General features: G+C 40.2%; 1 protein-coding gene across 4 annotated transcripts in view; it reads right to left on the bottom strand.

Moving 5' to 3' along the window:
• The window catches only part of LOC121337971 (sodium channel protein type 5 subunit alpha-like), a 215,118-nt gene that overhangs the window by 80,890 nt on the left and 116,468 nt on the right, over positions 1-17,760 (bottom strand). For all 4 annotated transcript variants that reach the window (XM_041408460.1, XM_041408459.1, XM_041408457.1 and 1 more), the window contains exons 14-15: positions 16,212-16,385; positions 14,448-14,804 (exon numbers count right to left, since the gene is read on the bottom strand). In XM_041408460.1, coding sequence (XP_041264394.1) covers positions 14,448-14,804; positions 16,212-16,385 — 531 coding nt within the window. The remainder of the gene's footprint in view (positions 1-14,447; positions 14,805-16,211; positions 16,386-17,760) is intronic.

A 17,760-nucleotide genomic window follows, 5' to 3' on the forward strand; every position in this document is an offset into this window, starting at 1 on the left:
TTTAATAAGAACTAGGCAGCAAATACAGTCTTATTTCCTAAGTAAAATCTCTGAACTACTTCATGATGGCAATGAGAGTGGATGTTCTCCTTAGGAAAGAAAAAGTGTAAGTAATATGGTAAGAATAATTATTTCATACACAAAAAGTGGCTGTAATTTCAGAGATTTCTTGTGAATGATTTCTATTTACCCAGAAAAAGAGAGAACAAGGCTGAATTTTACCTCTGGCCTATGAAGAATGAGTAGGGAGTCTGATACAGCTTCAGCCATCTTCAGGAATCAGGTGAGCTGAGGGTGTTGGCCCTACCCTGAATGTTTTTGTGGTATTTGCAATACAGCTGGGGTTTTGCTGACCATTCTTCTCTTCAGGTACTGAACTTTATGTTTCCCTGCAGTTTTGGTGTGTCTGGTGTAGCTATTTGTCTCTGAGCAGTGCAGAGCAGTGATGCTGGATGGCAGCTGTGCTCACCTGTGTTTGATGGGGTGGGGAATGATCACCCAATTTCTCACTTCAGAGTTTAAAGGGGTACCTGTAATTAATGGGGCAGATTCCTCAGTCCTGTTCCCTTCACTTTGCACAGGAGGGACCAACCTCTACCTCTCCTCATTCCCAGGTCCTGCAGCACCCCCCAAGCTGGAAGAGCTAGGTGCCTGTGTCCTTGTCACTTGAAACACAGTCCTGGAAACATCAATCTGAGGCAAACTCTGACACTTCTTACCACAACCCGCTGGTGCCTCATGTTTTCAAGACTTTTTAATTTGTTATTCACCTACGTGCTTATAACTGTGCAGACAAATTGTACCACTCCAAATCTGGTCAAGAACTATTGAATTTGGATTTCTTTTGTAGCTGATGACTTTCAGTGTTATTTTGTTTCTAAGTATGTCCCTTAGAAGTATTAGAAGATGAGTCTTTGGAAACCAAGTGTTTTCTGATCTGAAATTCCAAGTCTCCAAATGTTATATGTGAGGAGGGAGAGATGGTGAGTGGAGTCAGATAAATTCTTCCCACTACTGGAGCTGCAGCATAAAAACAAACATGTTCCTGCAGGTTTTTCATCAGATATCAAAAAAACATTAATTCACCAGAGTAGCAAGGGCTCCATCAGAGCTGCTGTGGACTTCTCAAACCACTGTCTAGACAGTTAAAACGTGCTGTAAGACAAGTCCATTGAAAACTTCTCCCAGCAAAACCAGCTGTGTTTGTGATGTTAAAGGCTCAATGTACCCCAAAAAAATCAGGGAAACTATGGAAAGTTTATTGTTTGTAAACCAAGAGACAATTATCCTTCTGCTAAGTCAACAAAAGTATTTGGCTGTCCTGCTGAGGAGGATGTCAGGACAATCAGACAGCAAGACAGACTGCACAGTCTGGGGAGTCTTTGCTATTGCTGCTCCCTGCAAGGAGTGATGATCAGTGAGAAACACCTGCATTAGCCTGGAATGTTTTCACTGGCTGCATGCAAATGACAGCTGCTCTACCAATTATACAATGACTAGATAAGAAAAAAACCTTAATTTTGGATGCTTAAGCTCTGCAGTTTCTACCTCAAGACCACACCAAGCCTAATCCTAGGGGGCTCACGTGGAGGACAATGCCCAGTCCAGGCAGAGTGGGATCCCTGGAGTCATCCTTTTACAATTCAGATCCTGGCATCCTTTTACAAATCAGATCCTTCACCTCCACAGAGAGGGGGACACTCAGTTGTGACCAAGGACTGCGCTAAGTTTTGCCCTCAGTCATCTCAAAGCCATCGTGTCCCTTGGGCAGTCAGGAGATCAAGAGAAAGAGGTAATTCTCCTTCACGCATGGCAGAAAACAGCTGGGGAAAGGTAAGCAACAGAGAACCAAAAGGATAAAAAGCCCACATGGAAACAGAGTAACACTGAAAGAAAACCAGTGATAATGGACAAAGTAAGTAATGGCTCCCTGTGGCCAATATATTACAACAAAGAAAAATTAGCCCAGAGATTCAAAAATTAAATCAGAGAGTCAGGAAAGAATCAATATTATCTTTCCCCCACCTTTTTTTTTTTTTTTTTAATTTCAGGGAGAACATGGTTTCCTTTAAAAATCTTCCTTTCTAATCCATTTCCCTGGTTTAATATTATAATTTGGGTTCAATCACAAAATCACCCTTTCCTATTAAGTGAAATGCGAAAAGGATACCTCTACAGTGAATTTGGGAGGTGTAAGGAGGTTCTGATTTGGTGCATTTTCCAAGTGCAGATTCCTGGAAGGGCAGAACAAAGTGACAGAGCTGCCTGCCAGCCAGGAGGCCTTCTTTCAGAAAAGCTCCAAAATAGATTTCTACCAGTAATTTTGCACAGTATGAAATCTCCTGCCCTCACAGACCTCTGCTGGAGAAGCCCTATGACTCAGAAGTGGGACAAACCCCCATATTTCACTAAAGAAATGGGAGGATTTAGCAGCAGTGGTGCCAGTTACATCTCCAAAATGAAAGCCATGCCCTGCAAGGTGGGAGGTGGTGACACACACACCTCACTGCTGTCCTAAAAAGTGACCCATTTCATCTGCCAGCACCTTCTCCTGGGTCCCAGAATGTCCTCAATGGTCAGCCCATCCCCTTGGGTCTCTGGCTCAGCTGTGGCTAATTCTGCACATTTCTTAATGCTTCTGAAATTCCCAGGGAGATACCCATGGGTAAGAAGGGAAGGAGGTGGATGTCCTTATCCTACAGGATAAAGCTGGCTCTGAGCTGTGCTTTTCAGAGAAACCTTACTAGAAACACAAGAAAAACACTCCAAGGAGGATTGGCTACCAGCATCCTTCAATCCAAATCTGTGCTCTACCACATGATCAAAGCAAACTCATCTTTCCAGGCAAGATGACCTCATCCCTGACTTCCTTCTTATATCAGAAAACACAAAGGCATTTTGCTGATGTGGAAATTTGAAAATAGTTTCATTTATTAATTGTATCTTGGGTATCTGTCTAACTGGGGTTACTAAAAACTTTTAGTGCAAGATGAAATAGAGTGCAAAGGAGAAATTTAATGGTGTCGGTTGTCCTTAAGAACATTTCTATGGGTTTATTCTCACTGCCAGTCTGCTAGAGGGAAAGCAGGGAACTGAGAGGCTGAAAGGCAGCTTGGCAATTTTATGACCTAAAATTGCATCTCAGTAGCAAAGAAAGACCAGCCTAGGCCTGTTCCCATCCCTGAGGGTAAGCAGCTGACTTCTCTTCCCCAAGCAGGACAGATTTGTGGCTGCTCTCCCCAGCCAGGGCTGTTCCCTGAATTCCCAGGCACCAGCTGGGATGGGGTGGCCAGGGAACGTGCTAACCAAGACAGGGGAGGGACACTCATAATGTTTCTTTTCATGCCTCAGTTTCTAGAGAAAGCCACTTGCCTATGTTTTCACAGAGATCCCTCAGCAGGCACTTTGAACTTGCTGAATCCCCCAGAAATGGGATGGAACAACATCCAAATGTGGGGATGAGAGAACTACAGGAGGGGAAAAGGGACATGGAAAATATGAAGGAGTCTTCCTGAAAGAAACACCTGTACAAAAGGGTTTGTAACACAAGGAGCAAGAGAGTTCTCTTAGTTGTGCATTTCCAATGAATGAGTCTGTGTGAGGGGGGCCAGAAAGAGAAGGGAACTTGTGCTGGGGAGGAAGCTGCAAACAGAGGAAAAAAGGGCACAAACTGCAAGTAGAGCTGCTTGAAAACCTTCCATCCCCAAAGATTTTGTAACTTTCCATGAAAATTCAGCATGGAAAACGTCAGGCATATTTCAATCCAAACGCTAAGGTCAGTTGGCATGCACCCTTTCAAAGAAAAAAATATGACTGACCTACAGATGGCAAAGCTTGATCAGAACATAAAACACCTTTTGAATTGAGTTAATTACAAGAATTTCAAATGGCTTCAAGACAGCATCTTGGAACGTGCTTGTGTATTGGGAAGGGTGAAGTCAAGACACAGTGAGATGGAGCTTGGAGAAGGTATCATGGGAAGCAGAAATCAAGAGCAATGTGGAAACGGGAGGAGGTTTGTTCTAAGGGTGAGGTGAGGAAGATTACAGCAGAGATGTGAGACAATGTGGAAAAGGGAATTATAATAACCTCTCCTTTGGAGAAAGGCTGAGAGAGTCAAGGGACTTCAGCCTGAAGAAGAGCAGGCTCTGGGAAGACCTTAGAGACCCTTCCAGTGCCTAAAGGGGTTACAAGAGATCTGGAGAAGGACTTGGGACAAGGGCATGGAGTGATAGGACAAGGGATAAAGGCTTTAAACTGAAAAAGGAGAGATTTACATTAGATATAAGAAAGATATTTTACACTGTGAGGGTGGTGAGGCATTGGAAGAGGTTTCCCAGAGAAGTTGTGACTGTTCCATCCCTGGAAGTGTTCAAGGCCAGGTTGGAAGGGGCTTGGAACAACCTGGGATAGAGAAGGTGTCCCTGCCATGGCAGGGGGGCTGGAATGAGATGATCTTTAAGGGCCCTTCCAACATAAACCACTCTTGATTCTACGACAATGAAGCCCAGAACTGACCAAAATGGAAGAAAACACATTTCAGGTAGAAGATAATTAAAGGAATGGCAGATTTGGTTCATTTTCAATTAGAACTAATTTAAATGCGAATCTGGTTAAGAATGACCCAAACAAAACAAGAAAAAAAATTAACACATGAATCTGGAGTCAAGGAAATAGAACAAAAGGGACTTAAATAGTAGCAAAGAAACAAATATTGTAAGAGAGATGAAAAATCAATAGGTTTTGTTCTTTTTTCCCTTGTATTGTTTGCAGTAATATAAAATTGATGGAATAGATCTATATCTATTGGAGATTCTCCTCAGTAAGTGTGGGTCAGTCAGTTTATTGAATTTAGAGAAGTTTAACACAGAAGTCACAGATGAGTGGAATTTCAGAAAGATGAAGAAATGGTAGCAGGAGACCAAAGGCAGGACCCCTTTGCAGGAATTTCTTACTGTTCAGTAAGACCCCAAAAGGCAAGAAATTGGCATCTGATCCTGTGTACTACATTTATTTTCCAAATGCATTATTCAGCATTTTTCCTTGGGAAGTCACAGACAGTTTTGTCATATATGTGCTGGGTGGAAAAATCCAGATATGAATGTGCGCTGTACATGAAAAGATAAATTCCAGTGTCTCTTAAATATCATGCACCTGCTAAGAAGGTTAAGTCTGTCATGACTCACTGGTTGTTTCACATATTCTTTTTAACAAGATATTTCTAGAGGCAGCTGTTAGAATGAACAGCTCACTGCTTATTTTTGGTGAAGGAAAAAAAATATTTGTAACAGGGCTTTTTTGTTTGTTTGTTTGTTTGTTTGTTTGTTTGTTTGTTTGTTTGTTTGTTTGTTTGTTTGTTTTTGTTTTTTTTTTTTTATAAAGTATAAGATGTTTAGGAGTAGTGAATAATGTATTCATTTTGTACCACCTGGTCTATTTTAGCATTAGAACCATGCCTTTCCCTCAGCACATGTTAAGAATAATTCTGTTGTCATTACCCTTTCAATGACATCCAGACAACTCACACTGTGACATTAATAAAAAGAGACACATTTAGTTGTACCTACCTTTGCACACTCTTGCCCAATTAAATTTGACTCAGTGCCTTCTAGATTTTAATAACTACCCAGTTATTAGCAAGAACTTAGCCACTGACAAACCCCTACTTACACTATTAATCAAGGACACATGTAGTACAAAAAGTGGGCAGGTTTATCCTACTACACCAACAGGGCTGCAGTTTTCCAAATAATAACTTAGCTCCCCTTTGACCCCCTGAAATAAAACCAAATCTCAGCAAAGAATCCACTAGAATCTTCACAAGCAAAATATCTATGAGGTCATAAAACATGCATATGGTGTATTTTATTAAAAATATTTCATCTTGTCAGTAGTTTATATAATGCTTAAACAATATTTTTAGAGAAATATCTTTGGTTTGGAAATACAATTAGAAGAAAAGGCATGAGGATGATTTCCAAGGGGTTGGGTCAATTGAATTAATGTATTACCATACTTCTTCCTTCATATTTCCAAGACACCTCACACCCATAAATGTTAATGGAAGATAGTTTTGTGCTACCTTACATACATACCCATGGAAGAGCACTAGCATTGATAACAGATTTTATTTCTCTCTGATATATCCTAGTGACTCATTTATAGATCAAGAAGCAATATTTATAATTCTACTGATGAAAATCTGCACCAAATGCCAGAATCTGTCACAGTCCACTAATGAATCTGCTTTGAATTATTGCTTTGGGAATTCCTTATGTCAGAAAAAAAAAAAACCAAAAAAAAAAAACCTTAGTCCACTTTTTGTTTTCATCCTCCTTTGAGCTGCATCAGAAGCAAAAGCTCACTTCTCTTCTGTATGCCAACTTCTACTGAGACTTGAGCTAGCTGTGGTTTCAAATATCTACCTTTCATGGATGAATATTGCAGGGAAAAATTCGGCAGATTTTAGTATATATTCAACATGAGCACCACACAACACCTTGAAAACACTCTTGTCCCCTAACACAAGATGCAAACTCAGATTTAGTCACCAAGTGCCAAGACTCAACTCTTCAGAAGAAACAACTGAGCCTGTAGCAGATACAGACTCTCATAAACCTGAAGTGACAGAAAGAAGCAGATTACTTTTTAGAAGTAGGTTTTGAAAGTAGTCACTCCTCCCATCTATTTTCAGGTGCATTTCCCTCACATATCTTGGGTGAAGCAGCCCTAAACCTCCCAGATTTGAACAGAATCCACTCAATCTACCATAGAATGGAATTTTTGAAACCCAGCAGTCTTTGATGGCTCATCATAAATACAGTGAGATTAATTTTCCCAGACTTTTTAGCACCAGCATCTGGTGTTACACATGGGGGTGGGATATACCTACCCAATAAAATAAATTATAGTTATTTATGTGGATACTGATAAATCATACAGCTTTTAAAGCCTGGAGAGTCAGGCAAAAGCTTTGTATTTCAGTAACCCACAAGAGGATGGAGGTTTTCCATCTCTACTAGGAGCCATCAGAGGCAACTGGACTGATTGATGGTTGGTGTCAAGATTTATTTTTTTTAAGCATCAGATGATGCCATCTGTTTCTGGTGGACATTTCTTTAGCCCTGAGGATGTTTAATACTTAAGCAGATATAGCCAGATGCTTGCCCAAAAGCATCGACTACCTGAGTGCTCTGCTTCCCAGGCACTTCTCAAGAAAGGATGGAGAATAGGGAATACAAATAGCTAAAATTGCTCTGGGACACACAGAGTGTTCAGGTATCTGGCATGGAAATGATGAAGGGAGAAGCTGGGAATGTGCTGGGGTTTAGCTGCCTCCCTCGGAGGTTTGAGCTCTCCAGCATCACACCAAATATTCCCGCTGCCAGCCGTGAGAACAGATGAGTAGGAGCAAGAAGGACAGCAGTGACATGCTGATAGTTGTTCTGACACCACTTTCTTTGTATCCCCAGCTGAGCTTATTGATGGATTCTGGGCTGCTCTCCTGCAGAGCCACACGTGACTCGGGAAAGGAAACTCGCCTCCCTTACATAAGTGCCCGAGCTGATGAGACAGACTCAAATGACACTTCCACTTCTTGCTAATGATCCCTTGGGCTCCCTGACTTCTTCTGGACCCTCAAACTCTCCAGCCCTTGTTGCCAGTATTTCCCAGCTCTCAGTATGGCTCCTGCAGCTTTCTGATCAATCCTCCTCCTCCCTGGTGGCCCACGTGCCCTTCTCTGGCTGCTTTGCAGATTTTGTCTGTCCTGACGATGACTGCTCCTGACATGCCTATTCCTGCCTGTTTATCTGCTGGCTCCCTCAGCTGATGTAACCAAAACACAAATGCATATTTCCAGAATGTTGGGAGCTGCTGAAAGAGCAGATAAGGTGAACAGCAGCATCCAGGACATGATCATTGGGGTGCAGAGAGAGGGGAGGGAAGGGAGTGTTTGAGGCTTGGGACAACCTGAACTCTCTTCAAATCTCCTGTGGCTTCCCTGCTCCTTGCAAAAAGTCATTTATCCACAGGTTTCACGTAGTTGCATCTTATCCTCTCTTCCTTCCATTGTGCAAGAAGTGGAACTGATGGACCCCAAGGAGAGTATGTGCTTAGAGGCAGAAGTACAACATGTAAAGCTTGAGGACACTGCAGACCTCTTCTGTGATTTGAAAATTAAAAATCTGAACCCTAAATGTTGTAATTTGGGCTGTAATACCTTCTTCTCAAACCTGATTTAATTTCCAGCAAGCAAATCTAACCTAGCTAGATTTACAATTAGAAGGCACACAATATTTTAAAATTCCACTTCATTTATATTAATAATTAGATGCAATACAAATACTACATTTTCCTCCAAGGAGATTAACCTTTATTCACACAGTGGATGGCTTCAGTGGCCCCCATGAGTAAGTCATATTTGTCATTAAATGCAAAAATAATTACTTGATTCAGGGCAGCAAGTCTTGCTGGAAACCTTAACTTAAACATTTCTCTAGGGATAGACAGTAAAACCCACAAAAATGGGGCTTTGGTATTCTATATTCGTATATAATTTGAAAAGAAAATAAGGAGATAGCTGGAAAAGTGCTATCACGTCATCAGAGTTCCATTTGCATTCGTTTATTGACAAAGGTAGTTTGAATTAAGCAGGCTGTGTACTTTTTGGGGTAAAACAGTCCTTCATCACCCTTTTAAAAGTTTTATAGTCTTGAAATTCCCTGGTTTAATGCTTCCTGTCTTTTAAAAGCGTTGGGGTTTTGATGTAGCTTCCCTCAGTGACAGCCCTATCATGTCAGGCAGAAATACAAATCTCCATCTGAAGACCACCTTTGACCATCCTAATATGCTTTTGTTGTCTGAGCTCTTGAAATGTAAAATTGTAATCCACTTTTACCCAGGCCTGTAAGATGCTATTTTGCTATTACTTCTGGTTTTACCACAAGGGATAATGATAGTTCTCTGTACCCATTTCATTTAAACAAAGAGAAAATCTGACATTACCATAAGCCTCTTTCAAGCCCAGACGTGATCTACTGAGAAATTTGCAGTGATGGAGAAGCATCAGCATTGAGTGAGACAGGACTTTATGGATACTCCTACACTAATAAATTAAATGTGCTCAGGGATATTTTGCTGCCGCTGAGGGCAAATGCAAAAGAACATCTCAATCTGTGTTATTAAACTTCTTCATACTCTGCCCTGACCACAACATTCCAGCTGGGATAGACCTGTGCAGCTCCCACACAGCCAGCCAGCTGATGGGTTCCCCAGGGTGGGCTACCAGTCCTCCTTCACAGGTGGCCACATAGACTCTTAACGTTCCTTAATTAGAGATTGTGGTGCTCAATTAGTGCTACTCAGTAATTAATTCTAGAAAACAGTTTATACAGAAGAAAAGCCCTCGTGTTGAAGACCATGCAATCCAAATATCAGCCCTGTCTCACACATTTACACACTACACATTGCAGCTGCCTCTTTTGTGGCTTTTTATCTGTTTTCTTGACTCTAAACATTGAACTAAAGGCAACTTTAGCAAAAAAAAAAAAAAAAGTATTGGATAGACACATGGGACCCAGACACCTTATATTGCTTAGGCTCTGTTATTTAGGAAAGTGATTCAGGGCATGGAATTGCTGTGAATTTTTTCTCCTAGATTAAGCTTCACGTAAAGCTGTAGTCATTTCTCTTCCCCACCCAAACAATCCTCCCAGTTCCAAATCTCTCTCTTGCACATCTGTCAGGCCAGGATCTGTGCTAAATAACCTTTCCTCTTTCTTGCCTTTCTCCTCCTTTGAGGCCATTATTCCCATCCAGGTTGCATTGGTGGTGCTCAGGACAATGTTCTACATGGTCAGAAGGGAAACTCTTGTAAAAGAACAGGATGAAATGGAAGCACCAAGAGGTTCTGCATTGCTCTCATTCATAGAATCATCTCCTGCTCTGGGTTGGAAGGGACTTTAAAAATCACCTATTTTCAACCCCTCTGCCATGGGCACAGAACCTTCCAGTAGAACAGGCTGCTCAAAACCCTGTAACTTGATTTTTCTTTCTTGCCCAGCTGCAGACAGGACAGATCTGGTAAGACATCTTATCAACAGATTTTGTCTGTTCAAGAGGGAAATGGTAGTGAATGACTCATAGTGAAGTTCTCTTGGTGTCTGACCAGTTTGAAAATCTACTGGTTTTAACCTGATGGAGGTTTAGTGGGAACCCACTAAATCTTTCCCAGAACACCTCTTCATGGATCTGTCCTACATGGAATTGTAGGAAATGCATGTAGGCAAGCACAAACTTCTTCCATGAAAGAATGTGACATTTCCATATTTCTGCCTATTTCATGGGCCAAATTATAACAGAAAAAAACACACATAAAGTCTTCCTGAGATGTGGAAGCAGAATAGAAAGACAGGTCTCAGGCACATTTGACTTTTTCAGAGAAAAGTTTCCACTGAGTTTAACCAAAGTGGTCATTTCAAATCTCATCCAAACCCTGCTGAGCAGCTTTGCTGCCAGGCACTGAAATTACCATAGGAAAACACAGGACCAGAAGGTCCTCTTAGGTCAACATATCCAGCCACATGAGGATTTCTACAACTGTTTGCCTCCTAGGATGGCAGGGACAGAAATAGGTAATTTTAGGGGCTATTTAGTCCGAGATATTTAGATTTTTTGGGTGGTAAGATATTTTATGACTTCACAGACTCCATTAACCTGATCTGACTATAAAGGCGCCTCCATGTAATTATTTCAGATGTAGATGTTCACAGTGACTGATACATATACTCTCAAAACATTTTCTGTTGGTAAGCTACTGGATCATAACATAAATATTTAAACAGGGCTGAGTGTATGACCTTACACTTTGTATTTCATAATTCCATGCATCATGCATTAATTCAATAATGGTTATGCAATCCTGCCTACAGGATAGTGTGATACCCTATAAATTGGTGGTGCTTTCTACCTTAGTGTTCTCAAAAAATGTCATCAATATTTTCCTGAGTGAATGGACATCAGGGAAAAAAAATAAAAAGGCTAGGATTGATCTAAAGGAGGAATTCCATTCTTATAGTCTGCTTTTAAGGAAAATTCTTAATGTGTCACTGTTTTGGTTACAGACCCTACATGTTTACATGCTTGTGACTCCAGTAATGCAAGATCCACCATGGAAATGCAGCAGTGATTTTCCAGCTTGTGGTGGGTTGGGGAATTGGGCTGGATGCGCCATGGATGTACTGGGATGTGTGAATGGGACAGAGGTGAGACAACATCAGCCCAGAGCTCAGCCCTGAGGGCCAGTTAATGCACTGCAGCTCTGTGGATTTAACACTAAGAGATGTTTTTTGGCTCACACAGCCCAGCTGGAGCAGAGACAGCGAGTGCACTTCAGGCTGCTCTTCCCTTGGTGGCACTTCAGGAGAGGCTGGCAGGGTCCACACTTCATCCTGATGGCCACCAGAGGGTAAAAGTGTGGCTTGGCCAGCGTGTGTCACACACACCCAACGAGGTTGGGAGGTTGTCCTGCCCGTGATGGAAGTGTCACTTTTGTTCATGCACGTTGTTAGCACCCAGCTCACACAGCTGTCCCCTGAGAAGTGGCTGGTGTCACATCAACCCTGGCCAGAGCAGGGGGCACCAGGACCTGTCTCCTGACCCTAATTCTTCTACATCATCTCAATAATTCCTGTCTTGGTGATTTTCCTTGTTCACCTCAATAACATAAATATACACTAAAAATACTTTAAGCCCTTTTGAAAACTTAACAAAAAGTATAATTATTCACTTAGCTACTTCAGAAACTCTCTTCCAAATGAGGAAGAAATTTTTATGATCTGTCTGGTTTGGCTTTACCTTGCAAAGCAGCCTCAATGACTCTGAAATGCCACCTTGCAGTAGCAGCAGAGCTTTATTGTGCAAAAGGCAGTTACACAGCACATAGTTTTCCAACTATATTGTGAAGTTTAGCTCCTTGAAGATGATTCACTCATCAGCTGACCAGCCTTAAATATAGCTTCGTGTGGCATTGCAAACAAATTGTCCCAGACATTTTCAGGATATATGAATACAACCCAAAGACTAAGGATATACTAAAATTTCTTTCAACAGCTGGACTGCTCTATAACATAACGTTGCCCAGGGCACTTTCAAGTTTCCTAGCTTTTCTTCCACCATTCCTTTGAATTTTCATGTTAGTGAGGCTGGATAAGACCTGCAAACCGAATCACTGAACATACCACGGAATTGCAGTGGTTCTAACAATTTCAACACCAGCTTGCAGACTTTACAGGAGTTCAGGTGAAGTTTGCTCCGTAGTCCTCAGCCTACCAGTTGGGCAAGTGACCACAGACATCACCATAACGCAGATGTGACAGGTAAAAGTATTTAATTTAGATGCATGTACAGATATGCTACACCAAGATTTTCTCCAAGCCTCCAGATACTATGGAAGCATTTAGAGTCCAAATGAGATACAAGCTCAAGATAGTATTCTTTATCAGAACTGCCTCCTGAAACTCAGAGGAGGAAAAAGAATCTCAGCAAGTTTTTTGCAAGTTTTTCTTTGCTGGCACAGACGGCAATGGAGTTACAGGTAAAAGTTTTTGCACATGAGTATTTCTATTTGAAAGGGCTCATGGTGCTTTTAAGCTACCAGAACTTTTGGGTCTGATGATATTATGAGAGTGAGTTGGTGAGTTCAATCCACTTTTACTGAAGAAAACAACAATTTTGCTGGTGCTAGAGGTGTAAGATGGCTTCCTCTCTACCAGCTAATCGACATCTTGAAATTTCTATGTTGGCACTGGATGAGTCTCATGATTCAGAATCTGCTGTTCTTTCACCTATAAATAATTCCCTTCTTTTTTTTTTCTATGAGTGACCCAAACACAAGAATTACTCCTCTTTATCAGTCTTTGCCACATCCTTTCAGAGCTGTTGGCTGAAAAGAGTAAAACTAGCAATATTCTCTTTCAGCTGACCAATAACTTCAGCTTCTCCATGCAGACAGAGTTTCTCAATATCTGGTTTTACATCTGGGACAGGCTTATTTTTTTCAGCACTGAAGGTTAAATATACATAGATAACGTTAATGCAGTCTCTGCTGAGACAGATTTCATACTTAGCAGAACTTGTGCACACTAATGAGTGTTAATATCTAAGGGTATCAGATGTTACTAATTCACATCTTTTAATAATCCATGAATATTTCAAATGTTAACATTTTCCCCAGAATTTAACACATATTATTTCCAGCTTTCATCATCATACACAGAACACATTGCTTAATGGCAGGGGGAAATTAACTTTCTCGATCTCAGGCTACGCTCTCCTAAAAGATATAATAAATAATGTTTTTTCCTAAATAAAGAAATTAATATTCTGCCCATCTCTTCTAATCAAATTTAATTCCAAGAAAAATTTATAGAAATGGTAAGTCATAGAAAAAAACATAAATAATTCCTCATTTTCTGAGTAATTACAGTTTAGTCTTTTGACTTTTATTTAAAAAAAAACCCTCAAAAATACTTTGCTCTTGCAATCAACATTTTTATGTAAAAATAACTGTTAAAATTTAAGTTAATGTAAACAAAGCAAGACACTTTGCTTTTCTACAAGCTCTTTCAAGAACTTTTCTACCCCAGCAGCTGGGAACCAAAACATTGGGTACTTAAAAGCAAAACAACCACTAAAAGCAATTGGTAGCAAAAAACCAACATTTTTTTTTTTTTTTACAGCAGCATCTTCTGTTAAATAACTCACTACATAAACAGTAAGGCCATTAGAGCCACAATGTCAAAGATGCCCTGTAAGCTGAACAGGCAAAACATTTCCACAATGACTGAAAGCCAGCAAAGCGCTCCTTAAGATGTCAACAGGGAAATATAATTCAGTCTTAATAGGTTCAGAGCTTATGTAAGCCATGCTTATGGGATAGTCTATTAAAAAACCAGCAAGTGAGACAGTGACATTACTGTAAATAAAACCTGCAGCTTCCTAAAACATGCAGGATAAAGACATTCAAAACTCCTCTCAAAGACACTGTGCTGTGGTATGGTTTGTGTGCTCTGGGCCAGAAGTGAAAGGAAGTATAAATATGTCCCAAAACAGGGATAGTTGAGGTGTGTGATACACCTGTACAGAAAAGAGATCAGGAAAGCCTTCAGCCCTATGAACAGCATAAAATATAAAATCACTGTGATCAACCCATGTGCCTGTTCTCTAGTAAAACATCTGCTCTTCTAAAAAAACCCAGCAAATCCTCATTCCCAACTAGTAATGCAACTTTGGGATAGGAGCAAATCTGTCTTGGTGACAACTCAGTTCATTGAATTAAAATTGTAGAGCAATGTGAGATTTGCCATTTCTGGATTAAAAATGGTACATTTGCACATGCCCACCAGGAAAAGAAGAAAAGAAAAAAAAAAAACATCTTGAGAACTCACCACCAGGTTTCCTATCACCATGACCAACAAGAAGACGAGAAGGCACAGTGGCTGCCCAGCTACTTCCATACAGTCCCACATGGTCTCAATCCACTCTCCACACAAAATTCGGAAGATGATGAGGAACGAGTGGAAGAAGTCGTTCATGTGCCACCGTGGCAGATTGCCAGTGGTGCTTATCTTCTTCACATTGTCCAAGTAGCTTTTCCCAAAAAGCTGCATTCCTACCACGGCAAAAATGAAGACGATGATGGCCAGCACGAGAGTGAGGTTACCAAGGGCACCCACTGAGTTACCAATGATTTTGATGAGCGTGTTTAAGGTCGGCCAGGACTTTGCCAACTTGAAGACTCGCAGCTGTGAACAGAACATAAACAATAGTGTCAGCTCACAGAAGCATCAGCCATTTCAGCCAATGAATTATTAAAGCGAATAAAACGTGAAAGATGTTAAATGCTGCAGTGTGTGTGGTACAAGGTGATTTTAGCCATACTTCCTGTTAACCTCATTACTTCTATTAATAAAACATCAGTTGGGCTTCTCAGATGAGAATTAAGTTTTCCTGAGCTATGCTCTGCCTGGTTAGATAGACATGGTATTAATGGCACATTTCCCCACTGGAGGGGAAAGGATGGAAGGACAGCAACTACTTCTTAGTATTTTCTTTTCTGTTGTTTTTCCTCCTCAAAATAAAAATCCTGGCAGGCATCTGGAGGAAGGGATTTCAGGTTTGGTCCCACAATGAGAGAAGGAATTCCTCCTTCAGAGCAAGACTCAGTCAGATGTTATTAGCTGTTAGCTCTCAGGGTGAAAATCACCTCTGTGCTGAGGATCATGCAGTCTGTGCACGGCCCACAGCCCACTTAAGACCTATTTTAAGGATGTAAATGGTGCCTAGCCCTTGTGCTGTGTTTTCAGCTGAAGGTCTAAATTAAGCCCTATTGAAGCAGGATTGCTCCAAAAAACTGGAGTGAGACAGGAGAGTGATGGAAAATTTACTATTTTGAGCAATGTAGAGAATTCTGGGTGGGGAAAATTATTTTCTTTTGGTAAATGTAACCACAAGGGCTTATTTTCCTGATCTTAAAAATTTTGAAGCCATATCATGGCCAGAATAATTAGCATGGACATCCTGGTACATGAAGTGCAACACAAATGTCAAGCTGGCAAGGAAAATACTTTTCTGTTCCAGAATGCTGCCAGTCTCTCATTAATAGAACACCACTGTCCCCTGCTTAACAAAGGAGCTGACAGCTAAGGAGTTCCCGTGAAAGACAGATGCTATGTTATGCTGATCAGTTCTAGAAAAAAAATAAAAAATCTCTCTCTGAATAATTCAAAGACATTTTCTTTTGACAACATCTAAAAGAACAGTGGCATGTTTATAACATAATTTAGGAATAACAGCTCCTAAAACAACAAGTTATCAGCTCTTGCATTTCTTGGGCTATCAATTTTCTACTGTCTATGCTAACAGGTGTGCAGGTATAAAATGGCAGATCTTTATTACAAATTGGAATTCAAATATTATAAGTGTGCTACAAGTACCTGGCACAGCTAGAAGGAATCAAATTATGTTCTCATTTACCCTGATGTAAATCTGGAACAGTTCCATTTATCCCACAGTAATTAGTGTCACATACTGTTCACCAGCTTGCAGCAATTATAGGCAGATGCATTTTTAAGAAAATACGTTGCATTCATGTCAGAGTTTATATGTAATTTAAAAAAGATGGTTAAGAACAGAACAAGACCATTCATTACCAGTCGAAAGGAGCGTAAAACAGACAGGTTTCCCATGCTGGACAAACCCAGTTCCATCAGGCTTAGAATAACAATTATGCTGTCAAAAATATTCCAGCCCTGTTGGAAATAGTAGTAGGGGTCAAGGGCAATTACTTTGAAGATCATTTCTGCTGTAAAAATCCCAGTGAAGACCTGCAGAAAGAAAATATGAAGTCAAACTAACCTTTTAAGAACAACTCCTTGATTGTGGAGTTTCCACTGTCACAGGTGAACCCAGCAGAAAGCCAGACACATCCTACAAACAAATACTTGCTTTTTTTATGGCTGACTCTTTATTACAATTTTGTCTACTCTTTTCACAATAATACCTGATACTGCTGTAAACTTATAATGGCATCTGACTTCAGGATCTGGATTGGAACATACAATTCCATCTCCTTCCATCATCTGAATAATCACAGTGGTAAAAAAAAAAAAAAAAAAGAAGAAAAAAAAAAGGTGTAAAGGTGTCTTTTATAAAGGTTAAATCTATATATTTCACTAGAGAAAACTAAGTGAATGGAGAGTGTTAAGGGCTATTTGGGTTGCAGTGTATCTGGTGTATTATCCCTTTTTATTTTGTTCTGATTATCATTAGAAGGGCAAGGCACGCCTCCAGTTACTCTGAGGTTATTGCTGGCAGCAAAGACGATTAGAAACTCTAATTTGAGTCTTGGTGGGTTTGTTTTTTTTTTTATTTTTACAAATAGTCACTGCAATTTTCTTCTCATTGCATCTTGGGAACACATTGGTTATTTACGACCCAGTTCAAATGTCATATGTTGGAGCTTCTAATTGGAACATTTTTCTTTAAAACAACATATAAATATTACCTATGAGGCAGAGGGAGCAGGGAAAGGAAGGCTGCTGACAGCAAATTCACTTTTAATAGATTCCTGTAAAGTATCCCAGAGAAACAGATTTTGTACTTTTGCATGCCCTGCTTAAGTAATGTTTTAAATGCATAGTGCAATGCTACAATCAACTTAAAATGACAAAATGTGGGCAACAAGTTTGTCATATACTGCTTTATTTTAATGTCACATCATAGTACAAGATACCCAGAGCTTTGTGTTTCTGGAAAATCCTGGAATTTCTGAAATAGAAAAAGATCCATTTACAGAAATGGATATCTTTAAAATTAAAATACACGGTTTTCTGTAAAACAATCAAAATTAATGCACTTTGTTGGTCAAAATAGAGGGGGAATTCCAGAGGTCATGTGTCACGAATAGACAGTCAAGAAGAAATGTTTTCCTTCCAAGAAGCTGAATATTTGAAACATTAGCTCAGCAAAGCTGATAAACTCTGAGCAACAGAGATGAGACACCCACTAAGATGTGAAAGAGAAGGAGTAAAATCATACAATTATGATATTAAAGAATAAAAATGAATTATCATAGCCTGAATTTGAGGAGTGCTTGGCTTTGCTCTGTAATGCTTCAGGAATGAATTGTTCCAAGTGGCCATTTTACACAATTCCTTATGGAAAATACCTTCTGTTTCCCCTCAGGAAAATGATATCTTG

The sequence above is a fragment of the Onychostruthus taczanowskii genome, unplaced genomic scaffold, assembly GCF_017590055.1.
Source record: "Onychostruthus taczanowskii isolate IOZ18803 unplaced genomic scaffold, ASM1759005v1 scaffold3, whole genome shotgun sequence".
Classification (NCBI taxonomy): domain Eukaryota; kingdom Metazoa; phylum Chordata; class Aves; order Passeriformes; family Passeridae; genus Onychostruthus; species Onychostruthus taczanowskii.